Raw genomic sequence first — 21,330 nt, forward strand, 5'->3', positions numbered from 1 at the left:
AAGGTCCCCCTGCTCAAGCCAGCGCATGTCCAGGCCCGTCTGAAGTTTGCCAATGACCATCTGGATGATCCAGTGGAGGAATGGGAGATGGTCATGTGGTCTCATGAGACAAAAATAGAGCTTGTTGGTTTAACTCCACTCGCCGTGTTAGGAGGAAGAAGATGAGTATCAGTACAACCCCAAGAACACCATCCCAACCGTGAAGCATGGAGGTGGAAACATCATTCTTTGGGGATGCTTTTCTGCAAAGGGGACAGGACGACTGCACCGTATTGAGGGGAGGATGGATGGGGCCATGTATCGTGAGATCTTGGCCAACAACCTCCTTCCCTCAGTAAGAGCATTGAAGATGGGTCATGGCTGGGTCTTCCAGCATGACAACGACCCGAAACACACAGCCAGGGAACTGGAGTGGCCTAGCCAGTCTCCAGACCTGAACCCAATAGAAAATCTTTGGAGGGAGCTGAAAGTCCGTATTGCCCAGCGACAGCCCCGAAACCTGAAGGATCTGGAGAAGGTCTGTATGGAGGAGTGGGCCAAAATCCCTGCTGCAGTGTGTGCAAACCTGGTCAAGAACTACAGGAAACGTATGATCTCTAATTGCAAACAAAGGTTTCTGTACCAAATATTAAGTTCTGCTTTTCTGATGTATCAAATACTTATGTCATGCGATAAAATGCAAATTAATTACTTAAAAATCATACAATGTGATTTTCCGGATTTTGTTTTTTTAGATTCCGTCTCTCACAGTTGAAGTGTACCTATGATAAAAATTAGACCTCTACATGCTTTGTAAGTAGGAAACACTGCCAATTTTGCAGGTTATCAAATACTTGTTCTCGCCACTGTATATGTGTTTGTGGTTGAATAGTGTTTAGGGGATGACTGTCTATTTATAATCAGCACTAACTCCTGTCTCTTATCTTCTGTGTTTTTGTGAATGTCGGACAGCGAGGTGAGAGAGAGGTTCCCCAGGCTTCTCAAACTGGTAAGGATTCAATCAAACGCTTTTAGGATTTCAACAATTGTTTATTCAACTCGTTTTGGATATTATTATTATTATTGTATTTGTGAAGAATTTACATCTCTTCAATTAGTCATCTTTGTCTTCTCTTCCTGACCTCTCTATAACTCTCACTAGGACGGTCAGGATCTCCCCCCGCCCATAGTCTTTGATGTGGAGGTGACTCCTGCCGCCCTTCCACCTTGCAAGGTAATACATGCACACCATTGGTTCTCATTTAGGGGCTTTGCATGTAACCGTGTGTCAAAACAGGAGTGTTTTCTTTTAAATTCTCACCCTTCGACTGCTGTCACAGCCCAGCTACTTCTGCTCTGAAGAGATCAAGACTCCCATCGTTGGCTTCCTACAACAGTGAGTTTTATGTTGAATCAACGGACACAAATGCATACACATTACTGAACAAATACATACGTACACTACACACTGTTATAGATGCGGTAAAGAGGTCAATGGAACTCAACCAAAACAATGGAAATGCCAAGGAAACTCTTGGTGGAAAGATTACGAATGACCTCATTGCCCCCCAGCAAAATTATCCTACATTTAGGCTATTGTTTATACGTGTATTTCACACAATGTTGATATAGAAATCATCGTATAATGCTTGTATGGATGCCAACTCCTATACATGTTCATGTCATCGTCACCAATCAACTGCATTACAGTTAAAGACTACTTTGAACATCACCACTGATTTCTGTATGCTAGTGTTAGCAGTTGATGTTACTATTCAATAGCACAGACTCCAAAGCATCCTATTTCAGGCTCAATGTATAATAAACAAGTTGGACCAATGAGAACTTGCATGTAGCTATGAGTCCCGGACTGAAATCCCTCCCATGTCTCTAACCCATTGGTCATTAATCCCCTATTACAGAAAAAACACTATTTCCATTGATCGTTAGTACTATATTGACTTTTAGTACTCTATTGACCTATCGTCCTCTGCGTTGTGTATTTATCTTCGAAATATTCTTACACTAGCTATGCTACCAGCTTATACAAACGGAAGTGAACATTTTAGCAGTAATTTCTAAACCCTGAAAAGGGACAACTTCTAAATGTTATGCAGTGAAAACAGCCAAATATATCCAAATCAGACTGTAGTAACCACATTGTGGGCCTGTTATAATACATCAATCATGACGGATTTGACAAATATCCACTTTGTTAGATCAGATTTGTTAAATGTGAGCCAATCCGGCGTTACATTAACCTCGTATCCTTTGCAAATCTCAACTAAGCCGGAACCCAAAATGCTCTGATGCACTACAACACACCTTTGTTTTTGTTTAAAACAAAAATGCAGCATGATTTTAAAAAACTTTTACATTTAAAAAAAAAATAAAATGACACATTGATCTGCTTTGATAGATACTATCTGTACTGATTGGAAATGCAAGTTGTTGTGTGTTTCTTATGATGTAAATTTTAAAGAATAACTTTTCCCCCAGATACTACAGTGTGTATGATTCCGGAGACAGACAGCCTTTGTTAGATGCCTACCACGATGGAGCAACCTTCTCCTTGAGCATGCCCTTCACCATGCAGAACCCCTCCAGGTACCCCTTGGCTAGTTATTAATGTTCCCTGTCTCCAGCAGCATGCATAAACGGTTTAAAATAAAGTGTCAACAAAAAAAAATTAAGATGGCGCCGGGGGAGATGGCTACCGTTTTACGGGCTCCTAACCAATGTGCTATTGTGTGGGGGGTTTTTGCGTTATTTTTAACTTATTTTGTACATAATGTTTCTGCCACCGTCTCTTATGACCGAAAAGAGCATCTGGATATCAGGACAGTGATTACTCACCTCGTACTGGACCATGATTTTTTTTCTTTAACGAGTTGGACGAGAAGGGTTTACTTCAGACACCCCGACAAGGCCCAAATCCACATCATTCACATGAAGAAGAGACGGAGATATCGGGGATGTAGGTCGGGGTGCCTTGTAAGGATCCGACGGCGAGTGAGTAATCCCACTCTACCATCAGTCCTATTAGCCAACGTGCAATCATCGGGTAACAAAATGGATGAGCTCCGATCTAGACTATCCTACCAACGGGACATTAAAAACTGTAATATCTTATGTTTCACAGAGTCATGCATGAAAGACGACATGGATAACATACAGCTGGCGGGGTTTTCGGTCCATCGGCAAGATAGAATAGCTGTCTCCGTTAAGACCAGGGGTGGCGGTCTGTGTCTATTTATAAATAACACCTGGTGCACAAAATCGAATTTTAAGAAAATGTCAAGGTTTTGCACGCCTGATGTAGAGTATCTCAGGATAAGCTGTAAACCACACTATTTACCGAGAGCATTTCCATCTATTTTTGGTAGCTGTCTATTTACCACCATAAACCGATGCTGGCATTAAGACGACACTCAACGAGCTGTATAAGGCCATACGCAAACAAGAAAATGCTCATCCAGAGACGGTACACCACATCAGTCACTGACTTCATCAATAAGGGCATTGGTGACATCGTCCCCACAGGGACCGTGCGTGCATACCCCAACCAGAAGCCATGGATTACAGGCAACATCTGCACTGAACTAAAGGGTAAAGCTACCGCTTTCAAGGAGCGGGAGTCTAACAAGAAATCCCACTATGCCCTCCGACGAACCATCAAACGGGCAAAGCATCAATACAGAACTAAGATTGAATTGTACTACACTGGCTCCGATGCTTGTTGGATGTGGCAGGGCTTGCAAACTATTACGGACTACCAAGGGAAACACAGCCATGAGCTGCCCAATGACACGAGCCTACCAGATGAGCTAAATAACTTCGATGCAAGCAACACTGAAGCATGCATGAGAGCATTAGCTGTTCAGGACGACTGTGTGATCACGCTCTCCGTAGCCGATGTGAGTAAGACCTTTAAACATTCACGAGGCCGCAGGGCCAGACGGATTACCAGGACGTGTACTCAGAGCAGGCGCTGACCAACTGACAAGTGTCTTCACTGACATTTTCAACCTGTCCCTGACCGAGTCTGTAAAACCAACATGTTTCAAGAAGACCACCATTGTCCCTGTGCCCAAGAACACCAAGGTAACCTGCTTAAATGACTACCGACCCGTAGCATTCACGTATGTAGCCATGAAGTGCTTGGAAAGGCTGGTCATGGCTCACATAAACACCATTATCCCAGAAACCCAAGACCCACCCCAATTTGTATACCACCCCAACAGATCCACAGATTATGCAATCTCTCTTGCACTTCACACTGCCCTTTCTCACCTGAACAAAAGGAACACCTATGTGAGAATGCTCATTGACTGCAGCTCAGGGTTCAACACCATAGTGCCCTCAAAGCTCATCAATTAGCTAAGAACCATGGGACTAAACAACTCCCTCTGCAACTAGATCCTGGACTTCCTGATGGGCTGCCCCCAGGTGGTAAGGGTAGGTAACAACACATCTGCCACGCTGATCCTCAACACAGGGGCCCCTCAGGGGTGTGTGCTCAGTCCCCTCCTGTACTCCCTGTTCACCCATGACTGCATGGCCAAGCACGACTCCAACACCATTAAGTTTGCTGATGACACAAGGTAGGCCTGATCACAGACAACGATGAAAAAGCCTATAGGGAGGTCAGTGCCAGGATAACAAACTCCTTCACCGGGATCAAGACAAAGGGGATGATTGTGAACTACAGAAAAAGGAGGACCGTGCACGTGCCCATTCTCATCGACGGGGCTGCAGTGGAGCAGATTGAGAGCTTCAAGTTCCTCTGTGTCCACATCACCAACAAACTATCATGGTCCAAACACACCAAGACAGTCGTAAAGAGGGCACGACAACGCCTATTCTCCTTCAGGACACTGAAAAGATTTGGCATAGGTCCTCAGATTCTCAAAAAGTTCTACAGCTGCACCATGGTTGCATCACTGCCTGGTATGGCAACTGCTCGGCCTCTGACTGCAAGGCACTACAGAGGGTAGTGTGTATGGCCCAATACATCACTGGGGCCAAGCTTGCTGCCATCCAGGACCTCTATACCAGGTGGTGTCAGAGGAAGGCCCCAAAAAATTGCCGAAGACTCCAGCCTCCCTAGTCAGACGGTTCTCTCTGCTACCACACGGCAAGCGGTACCAATTCTTGGTCCAAAGGGCTTCTTAACAGATTCTACCCCCAAGCCATAAGACTCCTGAACAGCAAGTCAAATGACTACCCAGGCATTTTGCTTTGTCCCAACCCCACCCACATTTTTACGCTGCTGCTACTCTGTTTATTATCCATGCAGTCACTTGACCTCTACCTACATGTACATATTACCTTCACAAACCGGTGCCCCCCGCACATTGACTGTACCGGTAGGCCCTGTATTTCGCCACGCTACTGTTTTATTGTTGCTCCTTAATTATTTATTTTGGTTTATTTTAGTAAATACTATTAAATAAGTGTTAACTGCATTGTTGGTTAAGGTAAGTAAGTATTTCACTAAGGTCTACACCTGTTGTATTCGGCGCATGTGACTAACATTTGATTTGAGTCACTCAGTATCACCGATTTGTCACCTGTTTTTAAGGTAGTCAGTTGGTCAATGTCTCCCTTTGTGTCTAGGTGCAGTCTTGGAGATTACCATAAAGACAGTCGCAACCTGAAAAAGCTCAAGGATCCCAGTGAGTCTCGTGCTACTTCAGTTTTCAGAAGTGATGGTTGTCATGATGTCATCTCTTGTAAATGTAGTAAACCTGTTGGTAGTGAGTCACCATGATTGTGTTCACTCATATACACAAAGTAAATGATTTGAAAACCTTTGTTCTTTCAGCCACACGATTCCGCTTACTGAAGCACACTCGTCTGAATGTGGTGGCTTTCCTGAGCGAACTGCCCAAAACGCAGCATGACACTGCATCTCTAATTGTGGACGTCAACACCTTCACCGTGAGTGGAATACTTTTAAACCATCAATTCACATTCAAAGCCCATGACCATCCTTGATCTCCTGTCCCTCTCCTACTCCTGTAGAACACATTACTGTCGTTCACGGTCACTGGAGTGTTCAAAGAAGGTATGTTTGTTCACCTTTCCTAACTTGGTTAACGTATGTAGTTTGTTTTGTTTCCCACATTTTCATTCCCCAAAAAGTCATGAACCATGTATGTTGCGTTCTCCTTCTGTCACGCCAGTTGAAGGTAAATCCCGCGACTCTGTGAGAGCTTTCTGTCGGGTGTTTGTCACAGTGCCAGCTGGAGGGACAAGGTAGGCCCTACAGCTAGCCAAAACTCAGCCAGATATGTACTTTGTCTTGATCTCAATAAAAATGTTGATACTAACGGGAAAACCATTTCTCATGCATTCCTCTCGTTTCAAAAGTCTTTGCATAGTGAATGACGAGCTGTTTGTGCGCAATGCTACAACTGAGGAGATCCGCCGGGCCTTTGTGGCACCTGCCCCCACCCCATCCAGCAGTCCTGTCCCCACCCTCTCAGCCCCCCAGCAAGAGATGCTCTCTGCCTTCTCACTCAAGTCCGGCATGAATCTTGAATGGTCCCAGAAGTAAGTGGGAAACACTTACTTTGCATTTGATTTTAAGTTGGCTCAAGTAGTGACAAACACTGTCCCCTATTGTCGCGTTGCTTTGTTTTATGTACAGGGTTTTGTGGGTGTAATGTTGCATTCATATTGGTTCTAACCTACTTTATCGATGTATATCAGGTGCCTACAGGACAATGAGTGGGATTTCAACCGAGCAGGGCAGGTCTTCACAGACCTCAAGGTAAATAACTCCTTATTTTACTCTGTAAATGAGACTGTAAACATTCCTAGATTCAAATCTTCATCCTAGTAAAGTATCTAAGGGAGCAATGTGTGTTGCTTTAGTTTTGACAGAATTTTGTTTTACCTCGAATGTTATGCACCCTTTTAGGCTTCAGATAGTAAAAACAACTTCTACTGTTTCTCCTCAGGCTCATGGAAAGATCCCAGATGTCGCTTTCATAAAGTGAACAGGAATGGCTGTGAAGCTTTTTAATTATTGTCATTGGTCTTATTTCTGTTGATTCTTATGCAGTTATCCTCCTGGATTACAAGATAACATATACTTCATTATTTGTATAATTAAACATGATTTAACGTGTTCAAATAGGCTTGTTATTTCATCACACCGAACATCTTCCTAATATTGAGTGGCAGCCCCCATTTTGCTCTCAGAACAGCATGGACTATGCTAGCCCATGTTGGCTGGATTTCCTTTGGGTGGTGGGAAACGGAGTGTGAAAAAACAGTATTGTTGCACCTACTACCATACCCTGTTGAAAGGCACTTTTGTCCTGCCCATTTACTCTGAATGGCACACAGAGCTGTCTCAAGGCTTACAAATGTTTGAACTTGTCTACACTGAAGTGGATTTAACAAGTGAAAGCTATGATCAACCTCAAGAAGAGCAGGTGTTCCTAATGTTTTGAATACAATCAACGTAACGCAAAACTACTTGCAAACATTTTTATGAACTTACAAGGATTCAAAATAACTACCATGCCTTTTACTTAACAGCATATCAGGATCAAATAATGTAAACGATTCAGACATGGTTATTGCTCTTGTAGGAAATTTTATTAGGTAACAGAATTGAAAGTATACAGAAAGGATTTAAGTGCCATTCAGCTTAATTGTGCGTTTTAAATTCAGCTTCTCTTGCCTCTGGGATCATTTTTAGACAATCTCCCTGAGCAGCCAGTAATGACATCAAGTAGGACTGCCCTGCCATCCATAAAGCCCGGTGGAAAAAACCAGCACACCTCTTTGCAGTCTTGAGCACATCTATTTTTTTTAAAATTTTTTTTAAATCGGTTTTGTACTCCAGTTTACAAAGCATACAATGGCTGTACATTAAAACCACATCTATTTCCTTCCGCTGCCTAAGATCATGGTTGCACAGACGTGAAAAGAAGGATCAGGTAAACTAGAATGATAGTGAGTAGTAAATAAAGTTAGACTGTGGTTGGAGTGCTCTGGTCCCAACAGGCCTACACCAGCTCAGAGAGCATGTTGGAAGCCAGGCTGCAGCTGAGGCCGGTGCCGTCAGGCTCCACGTTGATCTTCTTCACAACTCCATCCTCCACCACCATAGCGTACCTGAGAGAGAAGAAATGTGACAATGCTTTTTGCAAAGTAAAATCCAAATGTTGAGAGGAGTTACCCACTCTACAGTGTGTTGCAGCAACACTAATAGAGAAGACCTCACCTCTGGGAGCGCTTGTTTCCAAGCGCAGCCACAATCTGATCGTTGTCTAGCAATAGGTCCACTGCCTGTAAAGAAAAGAAAATTGGTGTCACATTCACACGAGAACTCTTTAAGATCCAACGCAGCAGTTTTCAGCAAATCATTTCTGGGTAGCTTTAAGTACCATACTGTGATTTTATAGTAAATTCAAAGAGCAATTTCTCAAGCAAGAATTTTGCTAGGACTCAGTGGTATGAGTGGGAAGAGGAAAACTAGCCATTATTGGTCTGTTAACTAATTTACAGCCTGGTGGTGTCACCGATCAGGGCAAAATTCCATCCCACCAAAACAAGCTGAAGTTTCAGGCAGTCTTTTACCCTGCGAATCATTACTGGGAGAAATGCAACTAAAAGCATTCTAATTTTCAGAATTTCATAGTATTATTTCAACCTGTGTGTGGAAATATAAAACACAGGCATGTCATGTTTGACTGCACTGGGCCTTTAAATAAAAATCAAAGCTTTGAAGACATATCCGACCTTGGTGAATTCTCCAGTAGAATCAGCTAGCATTCGCACCTGCAAAACACATGCAATAGACATTAACATGCAAGTATAAAATCTGTACGCTGTAGCACACATTTGATTCAACTAAAAAGGTATTACTTTCATACACACAAGATTTCTTAAACTCCTGCAACCGAGGTAAAGACCGTTTCAAGTTGGATATTCAACAGATATTTGCGCTTTCAAACCACTTGAGCCACAGACTCCAAATAAGTGTTATGTTGGAAAAATTGCACAGGTCTTATTTTCACGATTTGGACATTAATTCACTTTCCAAAGCTAATAAACATGTGGAAATGTGAGCAGCATTTTGTATTCCTAGTTGAATTAGTTAGGGAGCGTAAACAAAGTATAATTATTTTTTACATTTGAATTTCAATAGCTCCTTGGTCATGTGACCTGCTGACTTCAAAAAAGGTTCAATGTCCACAGACTACCCTTCTATATTGCACACCCCTTAGTTTGTCCATTTATCTCAAGATTTTACATGATTATTTCAATAGCTCCTTGGTCATGTGACCTAGTGACTTCAAACAAGGTTCAGAATGTATACACATTGCATACACAATCCACACCCTTTAGTTTGTCCATTTTCATCTCACATGAATTTTCTACATTTTAGTGTAAGCTTGCAGGCCTTCATTTTGCATGGGTGTTATATTTTTTATAAGTTACATTTTCCAGCCTCGCAATAACTTTCTTTCACCTGGACACTGAAAAGATCCGCAAATGGCTGTATGCGGTATGGATCAAGGACAGGAGAGGTGTTCGAACAGAGGTGCTTGTAGGCCTCATGAAAAACAATGTTTCATGTGCTCTTTTTTAATCGCAGTGATTTGGCAGTCAGAGAACTTGATAATGTGAAAATCCTTTTCATAGCATCACTTTCATATACTTTACATTAAGACTAATCCTACGTTGAGTATTAGAACACAGGTTACATAACCTGATAATGACTTGATACGAGTGCATTCACAACAAGCCACCTGCAGACAACTTACAAAATGCAATAGTGCATTTGAAAGGTTAGTTTTTCTGATAAATAGTTTTGATGCACGGCCTATTTCTAACTGGAAAATTAACTCCTACGTCTTTTGTAAAATCCTTTTTCCAAAATCGATTTAGGTACATTTTTGTGAAGAGGTATGAGGGTTGTGATATGGGTCATTTAATAGTGAAATCATTTAAGGGATCAATACATTTCAATATTGCTTCCCCAGTATCTGCAAGAACCATCAGGACAAGTGTTTTTGGTTGACCCTGCTGGACAGAAAAAGGAGGAATCGGAACACGCTGCATTCAAATTAAGGTCTTAGTTATTCCATTGTACTGGATCTAATACATATTAGCATTTTACATACACGTAAGAATTTATGACATACTGTGAAAAACTTGGCTATCGGCTCTGTCACTTTCAGACATGCGCAGAGCAGACTGAAAGGGGAAGGGTAGCTCTTGACTTGAACCACAGGGGTTCTCTGTAAAGAGAGTAATCAAAAAAGGCACGGACACACCCCTTGACTTTCAATTGGCACCGTAGACCTGTATGTATTCTCTCCTGATTGGCTCTGTGGTGCACAGTCTGGCAGTCTGACTAAAGTGACAGAGGTATGAGGAGAGACATCCTCCTTTGTATTTATGGGAACAAATATTTGCTAACACTTTGGATCCTATTCTTGGACAGTTAGAAGACAATGCATCGACGCAACAAACAAAAATTACTGTCCATGAGTAACCTCAACCTTGTGGGTCTGTGGTTGTTTGGGCCAACAAAGTGCCAACTCAATTCTACCACGGACTAGTCTCTCATGCCCCTATGAACGGGGATACAGGGCAATAGTTTTTAATCTAAACCAGCCCTTTTTTAACTGGAGTACACTAACCCCTAATTTGGCCTCTTTTCTTGACACACAGTAGCAGTTTACCAGATAAGTCAAGATCAAAAAGTAGATTGTTGTAAGGGTGTATTACATCCTGTGCTGCCACATTGTCGTATCCATTCTGGATTCTGAGTGGTAAAATCATAGCTGAAAAACGCCTCTTTGCATGTGTGTACTGTATGTGGGAATGTCTTATGTCCGTCCTACATATAGTGTTGGTACATGGAATATTCCTCAACTGCATCTATAGCAAATAGAAGTATTATGTTCAACTGACATTTTCAGATATTATTTTGACAAACACACTTTGGTGCTTACAATTCATTCTCCATTGTCATAGATATGGTGGGCACAGTCATCTGTGATCTTTGTGATATGACTTTCTTGTGAGATGAAAATGGACAAACTAAAGGATGTGCAGTGGGTAGGCCCACTGAATGGACATTCTGCACCTTGTTTGAAGTCAATAGGTCACATGACCAAGGAGCTATTGAAATTGTAAAATGTGTAAAAATTCATGTAAAATCTTGTGAGATTAAAATGGACAAACTAAAGGGTGTGCAATATAGAAGGGTAGTCAGTGGACATTCTGAAACTTGTTTGAAGTCAGTAGGTCATATGACCAAGGAGCTATTGAAATTCAAATATGTAAATATTTCATTTAAAATGGTGTGATATGTAAAATCGACAACAACAAAAAAGTGTGCAATGTGTGTCTATGCCATCGGGTTAGCTACAACCAGTTTTGAAAGTTTTAGGAGTAATGGTTAAAGAGCTATTGAAATTAGAAAATGCTGATTTGTCACTATGTTGATGGTCCCTAATTGCTGTTGGTGAACGTAAGGAAAAGTACAGGCGAATATCTGTCGAATATCCAACCTGAAACTGTCTTTTACCTCGGTACTCCTGCACAGTTAAGGGCCGCGAATACATTCAATCCGAAACCGCAAGCTTGACATTTAAAGGTAATTTCCATTTGAGCTGAAATCTGCAGCGTTTACCTTGAATGCGATCGCCGTGAATGTGATAAACCAGCCATTAAAAGACGCATTGTCTAGAAGCGCAACTGAATGAATCCCGGCATAACACTCTTAAGATGCAACATGTTCAAGAACAGGTCCTGTAAGTGACGGGGATAACACTCAAAGCCACAACCATATGTCAGGTCAGACTAGGGCTGTGGAAGTCACGAAATTGTCAGCCTGTGATTGTCAGGCAAATAACTGTCGGTCTCACATTAATCAACATCTCCTGGCTACCACACAGCTTACTAGCCTCTGATGCAGACCTTTGGAACATCTACATTTTAAAAAGTCTAATAAATCCATGTAATATAGCCTACACCTTCAAATTCATTAATTTTAGACAGGTCTAAATAAGCATGATACGAAGAAAAGGTAGTCCATCTCAGAAGAACCGAATAGCATACAGAGTTTTCCTTATGTTATATCCTGAACTGGCTATGCCAAATGGCTGTGGGCTACACTAGTTCGTGTTATGGTATGAAGAATGCAATTGAACAAAGCTGAATAAAATAGAAAGTACATTTTCTCCAAACGATTTGAGGAAGTGCGCACATACAGCTATTCTGTGTTGAGCGGTTAACAAATAAATATCTACCTTTATATCCTTAATTTAGAGTTATGTAACTTCAGTTCTACAAACGTTGGGCTATATGTTTTGATTTTTAATACATTGTAAGGCTGCATGATGCGACTAATGATGATTTGATAAAAGTCGCTTAAAAAGCATGAGCTCTGCTTTGTTTTTTTTTTGCGCAGGCTGTACACACCATCTCATTCACAATTTGACAAGAACTTGATTATGCCTCGAATTTCACGGCTGCATTTTTTTTAGGGCTATAATGTGCCCTAAAAAAATGATTGCCTTTTGCGGCCAGAGGACGTTGTGCCCTTCTCCCAGAGTGCTGCGCGCTCTGAAGCACCATTCACTCGCATGGCTCTCAATCACGTGATCGGGTCTTTCTCACTGGATACAAGTGAAGACAGACAGTCCGGTCCTATCCAAATCTGAGGTGCATATTGAAGATCTGTCCACATTTACTTTTCGTCAGCCAACAAGATGAGTAGGCCTAACGAACAGCAAAAGCACTATACTATGTCAATCTACTATCCCCCATAGTACAAAGTTGACCTATTCTATTCTGTGCAAAAAATAAATATTCCAAACAGTCTGGGATGGTTGTGGGATGCAATAGATCCCCAATTAATACAACCACTAGCATCAAAACATGTTTTTTAACATTTAGCTTTAAATGTTGATAAACCATTAGGCTATTTCTTCACATTGTAAGCGCAGAAATGTGCACATGGTAGTTGGCTATAAGCACGACTTCTATTAGCGGGAAAACACCATTATCAAAAGTAACCGCAAATGCGATTATACATGTAATGCTTTTATTATAAACGGTGCATTTTTGTGAAAATGATCTTCCCCAAACTTGAAACTCAAGCGCTGCTTATGTATGACAGTTAGGCTCTACACCCCTTATAAAGCAGATTAATGTGCTTCAATTAAAATAGTTATTTGGCCACTATAGTGATATATACCTTATCAAAACATATAGGCCCATGGGCTAGGCTATAATTAGAAAAAGTTGCAAAGAAAGGCATCGTCTCATGCCTTATGCTGGGCATCATTCACAAGTCATAGGCTAATAGTGTCAACCATCAGACGATTCTTGATTACATTTTATCTTCACATATACTATATAATATGTGTGAAATTTGTTTTGATTTAGAATGGACCATTATCATGCACCCGTCTCGGAACAGGGGCAGCAGGGAAAAAATACATGTCATCTATGCACTTAAATAGAGAATGGAGGAAACTTTTCCCTTGGTTCGTTTTCATGCCAGCCAGATAGGCTATACTCCTGTTGTAAAGAGAAGCAATGTTCTTAATATTAAGAAACTTGAGAAATAAATATAATAGGCCTAACCTATAGAAAGCTAATGGGATCCTCTTTTTAATAGAGGCCATCACTCCGTTTTCATGCGCAATTGCATAGCCTAAAGAAATGTTGACAACATGAGCTCATGGGCTCCCATGAAGTCTTTGATTAGATTTGCAATCACATTTGCATTGATGTCAGAGTAATTAGAGGGACATTAGAGTGCGGATTACCAGGCAGTTGGAAAGTTTGGTAGGCTACTAATGACCATCAGCAGCATCAGAGCTTGGAGAAGCCTAATTACCGTGACTAAACGGTCAAGTGGAATTTGAACACAGCAACAGCCCTGGGTCCGACCAATGACATAGAGATATATAAATCATTGGGTCAGACCGGTCTAGACTGAAGAGCCACACTGTCTGAAGGATCTCTCAATATAATTCAACGAGTTATGGTGTTGATGTAGTACATGTTTCTGTTTGGGAGATAAGATCTGTCCAATGACTTAACGGTGCAATCTGCAGTTCAAACAACAAAGCAGACACCGGTCGCCACTGTTTTGAGGAATTGGGCTTGGGAAATGTAACCACTCAATCTCATAGACAAAGCTATGGATGCAAGGCCTGACCATCTATGAGATCAAAATTATAGTTAAAGTTTCCCACCTATACAGTGTTTGTTTACAAAAAACATGCTTACATTTGGGGTTCTGATAGTTCAACTGTCGTAGCCTAAGCTCATGAGGCATTTGTAAATTATATTGTTCAAGAATCAATGGATATCATTCCATTTAAAAGTCTAAAAATGTATGTAGCAACTTCATATTGATTTCTCAGGACAGATACCTGCAACCAGATGAAAATGTTTTCCTGTACCAAGTAAAATGCTGGAAATCATCATAACAGAACAGAGTTTTTCAGCCATAGCCTGAGGAATACACTGTAGACTACATTTCAATTACTATTCAGAAGGCTGAAGGCCAAGGTATCAGCTTGTCATTTTCAAACAGCATTCTGCACCTTGCCTTCTGCTCCATGTTCCTTTCCCCAGGCAGCCATAACGAATGCGTCGTTAACGGAGATGCAGGCGACCTCCTGTACACCCTTGCTCTTCAGCTCTGCTGCCTGCGCCACAAAGCCTGGAAGGTGAGTCTGAGGGATACAGGAGCAAGAAAGGACGCGGGATGTGAAACAGTGATTTCAGATGGTGCATAAGGGACGTACATGGGCTGCGTTTAGACAGGCAGTCCAATTCTGATCTTTTGACCAATCACATCAGATCTTTACACATCAAGTGCCGATTTGATTGGTCAAAAGACCAATTAGTGAAAAAAATTATTGGGCTGCCTGTCTAAATGCAGCCATGGTGAAAAAAAGAGTGCTAAAGAGAAACGCACATCCAGGTCCATTCATTGAAACTAGGATGATCTAAATCAGGGGTAGACAACCCTGGTCCTGGAGTGCCAGGTGTGTTGAATTTAAGCAATCACTGACCTGATTAATTAGCTCAGTGTGGTGCCTCGTTGGGACAAAATCCCATTCAAAATCATGTTTTTCCAAACTCTGTCCTGAGGCCCACTACACAGCTGATTCAAATAACCAACTCATCATCAAGCTTTGATTATTTGAATCCGCTGTGTAGTACTAGAGCCAACCCCCCCCCCCCCCCCCCTCCGCCCCTCCTCTAAAGGGACATTACCTTGGAACACCCAGGAGTGAAGGCCCCTGGCACAGCAAAGAGAACTCCCTTCTTCCCCTTGAAGAGTTGGTCCATAGACACCTTATTGCCTGGCTCATTCTCCTGTACCTCCACCGCAGGAAGCTTATCCCCAACCTAGTGTGTGTAGAGGGGAGACAATAGTTCAATCAAACACTGTTGAAGGTCAATCAAATGCTATGGAATCACATGAAAGCTGAAAATCATTTGAAAGTAAACCATGGTTTTGTTGAACATAAATTGCAACCCCTATTTAGTTAGAGGTACATAATTATGCACTTGACTAATTCCGTACTCATGTACAGCAGAATTTGGTGAATAATGTATTTGACCCAGGCAGTGGTTAGGGACAGTCTGCCACCACAACAGCCTTGAAGTTACTACTGGAGCATGAAGACTTTGCTTAATGTTAGAGCAGAGTCCTTTCTGGGGCACTCACTGTCAGCAGTATGTTTAGCCATGCGCAGTGTTGGTGCATCTACCGACTAGCCTCGTACAAACAATCTTGATCTCAGAGGTGTAACCAGACCTCACCTTCTTGAGATATACTCGCTTAGTCCAGTTCACTCTCCAGTAGGAAACATGCGTTTCTCCGATTGTGTGCTTTATATCAAAGGGATTTTATCTATTCATTCTCATAACTCCTGGAATACATTTGTCAATAATATCAGTTGGCAAAATGTTTGATTATTACCACACAAATACCTGTGTGTTAAAGTAGAGGTATTTTTCAGAATTATCCATAACTATTACCCAGTGAATCATTACATGAAGAAACACAAAAAGATTAACATGAACTGTACTTTTTGTGTTGAGCATCAATGAACGGTTGTGCATTTATTTTGGCATGGTCTACATGTAAAGAGATTATGGCAAGATATTTGTAGATAATGACAATATTCTTGATGACTTTTGTTTATTATGGGAGAAAAAGTGTGGCTCGGTTTCCTTAACTACAATAAGGATAAAGAAAAACTTTTACCGCAAATTAATTGTGCCAATGGAAATGTCAATTCACTAATAAAAAAAAATGCAAAAACACTAACTTTATTTCTATAAGGAGTTTGAGCAGTACATTAGGATCATTCTAGAAATAAGAAAGCTGTAAAAGCAGTCAATTTGTGTGTCTTTTAAGGTCTTTGTATAATCTCTAATTTGTTATAACCCTAGCATATAGCGTATACAATGAACGTACAAAATGTTAGGAACACCTTCCTAATATTGAGTTGCACCCCCTTTTGCCCTCAGGGCAGCCTCAATTCGTCAGGGGCGTTCCACAGGGATGCTGGCCCATGTTGACTCCAATGATTCCCACAGTTGTATCAAGTTGGCTGGATGTCCTTTGGGTGGTGGACCATTGTTGATACACATGGGAAACCGTTGAGCGTGAAAAACCCTGCAGCATTGCAGTTCTTGACAAACTCAAACCGGTGAGCATGGCACCTACTACCGTTCAAAGGCACTTACATATTTTGTCTTGCCCATTCAACTGTCTCAAGGCTCAAAAATCCTTCTTTAACCAGTCTCCTCCCCTTCATCTACACCAGGTATTCCCAAACTGGGTTACGCGTACCCCGTAATGCCGTCTGGGGTATGCCAAATAAAAATGTGATTTCCATTTTTTTTCTTTCACATTTTCAAACAGTCCATTTATATTTTCCAACGGGGCTATACATTTGGGTGAGGTTTTTTTCTCGCCTACGTAGCCTTGTTTCATTGGCAAAAATCAAATTAAACCATCTAGTGTTCAGTGAAATAACAACACAATGTCAAATACAGGTAGCCTAGTCAAATAATTAACCGTTACTCTCTCGCAGGAATTCCACTAACGGACGGTCCGCATGTAGCCAAACGTAGCTGCTGCTCCTTCCGTTTGCTCGAAAATGGATAAAATGGAGAAAAAAAAGTAAGGCCCGCGTCCATAGATACACATACCAGCTCTACTGGTAGTACTGCTACTACCAGCAGTACCTGCACCTGTCGGCGACACAAGTTGTTCTGCTTCCACGAGCACATCCAATGCTAGCGTCAGTAATTGTTGTTAGCCCAGCTAGCATGGACACTGACAGTTGTGAACCTGATGCAGCCGAAGAGCTACTGCCCCCTTACCCGGGAAAGCACCGAACAGACAGGGATGTTGGACCATCGAAGAGGCGCAAATATGATAACTACATTGATCTGGGGCTCACTTATTTATATTGGGAGTAGTACCTTTCCATAGCGTGTTATGTGCAAAAGTACTATCTCACAACTCGATGAAACCTTCACTCTTGTACAGACATTTAGAAACAAAACATGCCAATTTGAAAAATAAGCCACTGGAGTTTTTTTGTTGCAAGAATTAAGATGACTATCAAGTAGTAAGGCATGTATAAAAGCAACAGATACCATTAATAAGAAGGGTCTAGAAGCGTCTTATATAGTGAGCTACCGAGTGGCTAAGACAGTCAAGACCCATACTATTGCGGAGGACTTCATTCTTCCTGCTGATGTGGATATGGCTAGAACAATGCTGGGGGAAAAGGCCCAAAAAACTATACAGACAATTGCTTCATCAAGCAACACTGTTTCACAACGCATCAGTGACATGGCAGGAGATGTTTAGAAACAATTACTGCTTCGCATACAAGCCATTGAATTGTATGCATTACAGCTGGAGGAGTCAACAGACATGGCATGAGAGGATATTTTTAAAGTACTGGACAACTTTGTGACATCAAATGGACTTTGGTGGTAAAGATGTGTTGGTATCTGTTCTGATGGCGCAAAAGCCATGACAGGGAGACATAGTGGAGTGGTAATGCACGTGCAAGCAGTTTCTCCCAATGCCACTGCAGCCTCCACCGAGAGACTCTTGCTGCAAAGGGAATGCCCGACAGCTTTAAAGACGTTTTGGACACTACAGTGAAAATGGTTAACTTTGTTAAAGCAAGGCCCCTGAATGCTCATGCATCTTCTGCAATATGCAATGATATGGGCAGTGACCATGTAACGCTTTTACAACATACAGAAGTGCACTTGTTATCAAGGGGCAAAGTATTGACACGTTTTTTAAAAATTGATAGACAAGCTTTCTTTCCCCAACATCATTTTCACTTGTCTGGCTGCTTGCACGATGACGAGTTTCTCACACGACTGGCCTATCTGGGTGATGTTTTTTCCTCACCTCAATGAACTGAATCTAGGATTACAGGGACTCTCCTCAACTATATTCAATGTGCGGGACAAAATTGAGGCTATGATTAAGACGTTGGAGCTCTTCTCTGTCTGCATTAACAACACACCGGTCTTTCCATTATTGTATGATTTTTGGTGTGCAAATGAACAAGCTTACGGACAATGTCAAATAGCGAAGCACCTGTGGGAGTTGGGTGTGCAATTATGCAGGTGTAGCCAATGTGAAATGGCTAGCTAGTTAGCGGTGGTGCGCGCTAGTGGCGTTTCAATCGGTGACATCACTTGCTCTGAGACCTTGAAGTAGTGGTTCCCCTTGCTCTGTAAAGGCCACGGCTTTTGTGGAGCGATGGGTAACAATGCTTCGAGGGTGACTGTTGATGTGTGCAGAGCGTCCCTGGTTCGCGCCAGGTCGGGGCGAGGGGGTCGGACGTAAAGAGTCAACAAGCGGTTCTGTGAAAATTGAATTTAAATCAGAAGCCACTGCCAGATTTCTAGAGAGGGCTGCGCTCAGAGTTTCTTGCCTTTGCAAATCGCGCTGTTAGACACTGATGCCCTTTGCAACCACATACCTATGTGAGAGTGGATTCGCGGCCCTCACTAGCATGAAAACGAAGTACAGGCACAGACTGTGTGTGGAAGATGATTTAAGACAGAGACTCTCCAATACAACCCAACATTGCAGAGTTATGTGCATACTTTCAAGCACATGCACCCTTCTCATTAACCTGTGGTGAGTTAGTCACAATTTTCAATGAATAAATACAGTTTTAAAATGTAAGATGTTTAAATAAAGAGCAACATTTGTAATCATTATTTGTTCCCTGGTCCCATAAGAGCTCTTTGTCACTTCCCATGAGCCGGATTGTTACAAAAAGTAATACATATGTTTAATCAAATGTATACTGTGTGTGTGGCAGGCTTACACTGACGGCAAAAAAAAAACAATATTTTAGAGTGCGCTGACCCTGGTGCTAGAGGGTTTACGCAGCTGGAGGTTGAATGTTTGAAGGGGTACGGTACTATAAAAAGTTTGGAAACCACTGATCTTCACGGATTGAAGTGGATTTAACAGGTGACATCAATAAGGCATCATAGCTTTCTACTGGATTCACGAGTCTATGTAATGGAAAGCGCAGGCGTTCCTAATGTTTTGTATACTCAGTGTTTGTTTTTCTTTTATGCATACTGGTGTTTCGTGCAATACAGGTTTTTCAAAAACCCATCCTGATCTCGCGAGCATACATTACATTTTGCTACATGGATAGCGAAAAAGAATGTCAATTCGCGAGATGAGGATATTTCTTCCGAGGCTATCCACCTACAGCCACAAATAATAAATACATAAGTGGATGTAGGAAAATCTATGGATAGGGGTCTACGGTGGTAACTGTATAGTAATATGTATTAGATAGAAACGGATTTCATGTTGTAAATCCTTTATGTATACTTCTTTCATGCGTCAGATCTGATTCCCTACAAATGAAGTGGACAAACCTTCCCAATCCGGTTATCTAATCTTGCCGATTATAAAAAGCAGACTTCGCTTGAATGCAACGGCCGACCATATTCATGTTTTTACCCCAATCAGGACAAATGCCTAGTTGCATCATGGACTCGAGAATGGCGGCTGTATGAGTCATGGACTCGAGAATAAGTATAATAATAAAGTTTTACAAACCTCAAAATTGTCTACAGTCAAGGTCAACAAGGATCGTTATTTTTTAGATTTAAACATTTTTGTTGACAGCATTTCTTACCTTGATAGGCATGTTGACAATGATCGTGGTGTGTAGTGGTCTGATGCACTGGACAAAACCGGTCCCTTTGAGAATCGCTGAGCTGGAAATCATTGGCCTGTGTTGAGGCGAGCCCCTTTGACGCCGTTCAGTGCGGATGTCACAAAAAAAATGTTTACACAACAGTTACCCCGCCCCACGCGTCCGTTTGCAACGGAATTTACAATCCAGAAAATACCAGTTTACTGCAATACTTATTTTGTCAACTCTAACACAGTTACCACCTTAGGAGTAACTGGTGGTAGTGGGTGGACTGCGTCCCCCCTTTTGTAGGCCGCAAACATTTTTGGGCCTCCCGTGAGAATTTATTTTCACAAAAAATGTGCCAATCAGCGTTGAGCTAAATTGTACGAGCTAAACTATGAATAGTCCTGGCGCACCAAAAACAAGTGTCAAGGGAAGCCAGCTTTGGTTTTGACATCACTCCTATCAAATCGCATTGAGAGCATAAATCATTGACAGAAACAGCATGAATTGTTGCATCTCCTTGTGTTGTCTTCCTGTGGCTAGTAGCTAGCTAGCTATTTTAATTGTGCCTTTATTTAACTAGGCAAGTCCATTAAGAACAAATTCTTACTTACAATGATGGCCTACCAGAAGGCAAAAGGCCTCCTGAGGGGACTAATATAAAATAACAATATAGGACAAAACACACATCACGACAAGAGAGACACCAAAAGTTGACCCTTTCCTAAATTAGCCATGGAATACTGACCAATGATTATAACTGCGATTCTGTTCCAACCATTAATTCATACAATGTTGTGCCCCTGGCCTGAGAGGATGGAAGTTCAATATGTAGATACGTAGAAGGCTGATGTTAACTAGCTAACGTTGCCCATTAATGGAAGTTAGGCTAGTGAGCAAGCATTTTAGCCGGGAAGCCGAGGACAACAAAAAATGTAAGTGTGTACTGTATGACCGAGTGATAGACAGTTTCGTCAACATGAAAGAGAGGAGGATGGCATTGGCGTTTCTCTACAAGTAGGGTGAGTTAATATATTTTCTACTTGAAGGAACACGCACGCACACGCACGCAGAAATCAGCACCATAGACAGCCATGTCATATTTAGCTTA

At 41.7% G+C, this 21,330-nt stretch overlaps 2 protein-coding genes across 2 annotated transcripts in view; one reads left to right on the forward strand and one right to left on the reverse strand.

Moving 5' to 3' along the window:
- Nucleotides 1–7,806, forward strand: part of LOC115101329 (nuclear RNA export factor 1-like) — a 22,994-nt gene extending 15,188 nt beyond the window's left edge. The window contains exons 11-21 of the mRNA XM_029620731.2: nt 952–988; nt 1,142–1,213; nt 1,320–1,375; nt 2,479–2,586; nt 5,599–5,657; nt 5,807–5,922; nt 6,007–6,049; nt 6,168–6,240; nt 6,355–6,537; nt 6,697–6,757; nt 6,948–7,806. Of these exons, the coding sequence (XP_029476591.1) occupies nt 952–988; nt 1,142–1,213; nt 1,320–1,375; nt 2,479–2,586; nt 5,599–5,657; nt 5,807–5,922; nt 6,007–6,049; nt 6,168–6,240; nt 6,355–6,537; nt 6,697–6,757; nt 6,948–6,986 (847 nt within the window). The 3' untranslated portion in view covers nt 6,987–7,806. The remainder of the gene's footprint in view (nt 1–951; nt 989–1,141; nt 1,214–1,319; nt 1,376–2,478; nt 2,587–5,598; nt 5,658–5,806; nt 5,923–6,006; nt 6,050–6,167; nt 6,241–6,354; nt 6,538–6,696; nt 6,758–6,947) is intronic.
- LOC115101330 (peroxiredoxin-5, mitochondrial-like) lies at nt 7,572–20,445 on the reverse strand. Its single transcript, XM_029620732.2, has 6 exons — nt 20,214–20,445; nt 15,262–15,396; nt 14,583–14,714; nt 8,743–8,781; nt 8,225–8,289; nt 7,572–8,115 (listed from the first exon to the last, which is right to left on the reverse strand). The coding sequence occupies exons 1-6, from the start codon at nt 20,304–20,306 to the stop codon at nt 8,007–8,009; spliced, it is 573 nt and encodes a 190-aa protein (XP_029476592.1). The 5' UTR covers nt 20,307–20,445; the 3' UTR covers nt 7,572–8,006.
- Nucleotides 20,446–21,330: the final 885 nt, after the last annotated feature.

The sequence above is a fragment of the Oncorhynchus nerka genome, linkage group LG19, assembly GCF_034236695.1.
Source record: "Oncorhynchus nerka isolate Pitt River linkage group LG19, Oner_Uvic_2.0, whole genome shotgun sequence".
Taxonomy (NCBI): Eukaryota; Metazoa; Chordata; class Actinopteri; order Salmoniformes; family Salmonidae; genus Oncorhynchus; species Oncorhynchus nerka.

Excerpts from the sequence above, each read along its gene's own strand:
- LOC115101330 (XM_029620732.2), bottom strand. The coding sequence starts at position 20,306 with ATGATTTCCAGCTCAGCGATTCTCAAAGGGACCGGTTTTGTCCAGTGC. Across the intron at positions 15,397-20,213 it reads TTGTCAACATGCCTATCAAG|GTTGGGGATAAGCTTCCTGC; the intron begins GTAAGAAATGCT and ends TACACACACTAG. Across the intron at positions 8,116-8,224 it reads GGAAACAAGCGCTCCCAGAG|GTACGCTATGGTGGTGGAGG; the intron begins GTGAGGTCTTCT and ends CTTCTCTCTCAG.